Genomic DNA, 1,855 nt, shown 5'->3' with positions numbered 1-1,855 from the left:
GCTGAATTTGAAATTGGGAATATGTAAGACCTCAGTAAGGGTTAAAGTTGGTTGTAAAACGAGTGTTCCTATATGTTGCACAAAACTGATTGATCCATCTGGTAGGTATACAAGGGTGGGTTTATTGACTAAAGTATAAGGATTTAACATTGTAAGATCAGTACCCATATGACTTGAGGCTCCTATGTCTATAATCCAAGATCCTGAATCTAACAATTCAATAGAACTTAATGCATGTTTTAGACCAATACTTGCAAAATCAGCAAAATGTGCAAAATTGATTGCAGACCCATCAGCTGGTGCTTTTCCCTTCCTAAACTTTCCCAATTCTTGTTAAATTAGCTCAGATAGTGTAGCACTGCATTCAATCCCATTGCTTTTTTGTTCATTTTCACGTTCCAGTGGAGTATTTGTCATATTGGCATAATTCTTAGGCTGAGATTTTCCCTTTTGTTCTTTTGATTCTTTGTACCAGTCTAGATAACCATGAAGCTTAAAACAAGTCTCTTTCGTATGTCCACCATTGTTGCAAAACTCACAATGCCTTTTAGACTTCTTCACCATGTCCTTCCTCCTGTACCCATTCTTAACAATTGCTTCCTTTTTAAAATTTTTTGCTTTAGCAAATAGAGCACTATTCTCAAGATGTTTAGCAAACACTACATGCACTTCTCTTTGCTTTTTAACCCTCAAGATCATTGAATATGCCTTGTTTACAGTAGGTAAAGGATCCATAACCAAGATTTGATTTTTAATATGATCAAAACTATCATTCAAACCCATAAGAAATTGCATTAATCGATTAAAAGAAGTTATCCCTGCTACCGATTTAGCCACACCACAACTACACTGTGGTATAGCCATCAAACATGTCAATTCATCCCATAATTTTTTGAACTTCGTATAATACTGCACAACAGGCATATTTCCTTGAGCAAGTGAACTAATTTCCCTCTGTATCTGATACAATAAAGGTCCATTACGTTCACCAAACCTTTCTTCTAACTCCTTCCACAACTCTCTAGCCGAGGTTGTATATAAAAAGGCTTCAACAATCTCTTTCGAATTTGAGTTCAATATCCAAGAAGTAACCATACAATCTACCCTACTCCATTGTTCAAAATCTTAAGATTCTTCATTAGGCATCTCACATTTCCCATTTATAAACCCTAACTTCACTTTTGCACCCAACACAATTTTCATAGAACGACTCCAAGAGAAGTAATTCTTACCGATTAGTGGAGTAGAGACAAGAATCATTCCTAGATGATCAGAACTTTGTAGATACAAAGGATCTCCATTTCGAATGTGTTCTCCATTTTGTACTTGATTAAGCACCATCTCTCTCACTTTGAAGATTTGAGCTCCTTATGCCATCATCCATGCTTATCGAATCAAAGATTTACGACAATAACAAAAAAGTTGTGTATTCGTAAAAGGATCTATGCTCTGATACTATGAATAGAGTAAAATGCAATTTGGTAAAGTGAGTTCTTATTTTATAAATGAAGAAAAACGGAGTACATCCTTTTATACAAGAAAAAATAGCTACTTACTGCCAGTTAATCCTAATCTAACTAACAAACAAAATGTTGTTTTGCAACTCAGCTGTAGCTATTTAACCAACTCGGCTTAACTGACTAACTAATACTAAAACAATAAATAAAATATTTAATTTGTACACATATAAATGTAAAGAAAGACATCTTTTACCCTAGTATCAAAGGATTTGAAGTTTTGAACCAAGATTTCTAAGCCAAAGGGCTGCATACTAGTACATCTAAGACTAAGACATAATTTAAATGCGAGTGTTTGTCTATGAAAAAGATAATATTGAATAAATTGATTGAAAATT

General features: G+C 34.0%; 1 protein-coding gene across 1 annotated transcript; it reads right to left on the bottom strand.

Moving 5' to 3' along the window:
* Nucleotides 1–333: 333 nt before the first annotated feature.
* On the bottom strand, nucleotides 334–1,095 carry LOC116145785. The gene has a single exon (XM_031431227.1). The coding sequence runs from the start codon at nucleotides 1,093–1,095 to the stop codon at nucleotides 334–336; it is 762 nt and encodes a 253-aa protein (XP_031287087.1).
* Nucleotides 1,096–1,855: the final 760 nt, after the last annotated feature.

The sequence above is a fragment of the Pistacia vera genome, unplaced genomic scaffold, assembly GCF_008641045.1.
Source record: "Pistacia vera cultivar Batoury unplaced genomic scaffold, PisVer_v2 Contig467, whole genome shotgun sequence".
NCBI classification, from domain to species: Eukaryota; Viridiplantae; Streptophyta; class Magnoliopsida; order Sapindales; family Anacardiaceae; genus Pistacia; species Pistacia vera.
Note: the sequence above shows the minus strand (reverse complement) of the source record. Positions and strands in the feature narration are given on the sequence as shown.

What these genes read in the sequence shown, in the direction of transcription:
- LOC116145785 (XM_031431227.1), bottom strand. Translation starts at nt 1,095, where the DNA reads ATGGTTACTTCTTGGATATTGAACTCAAATTCGAAAGAGATTGTTGAA.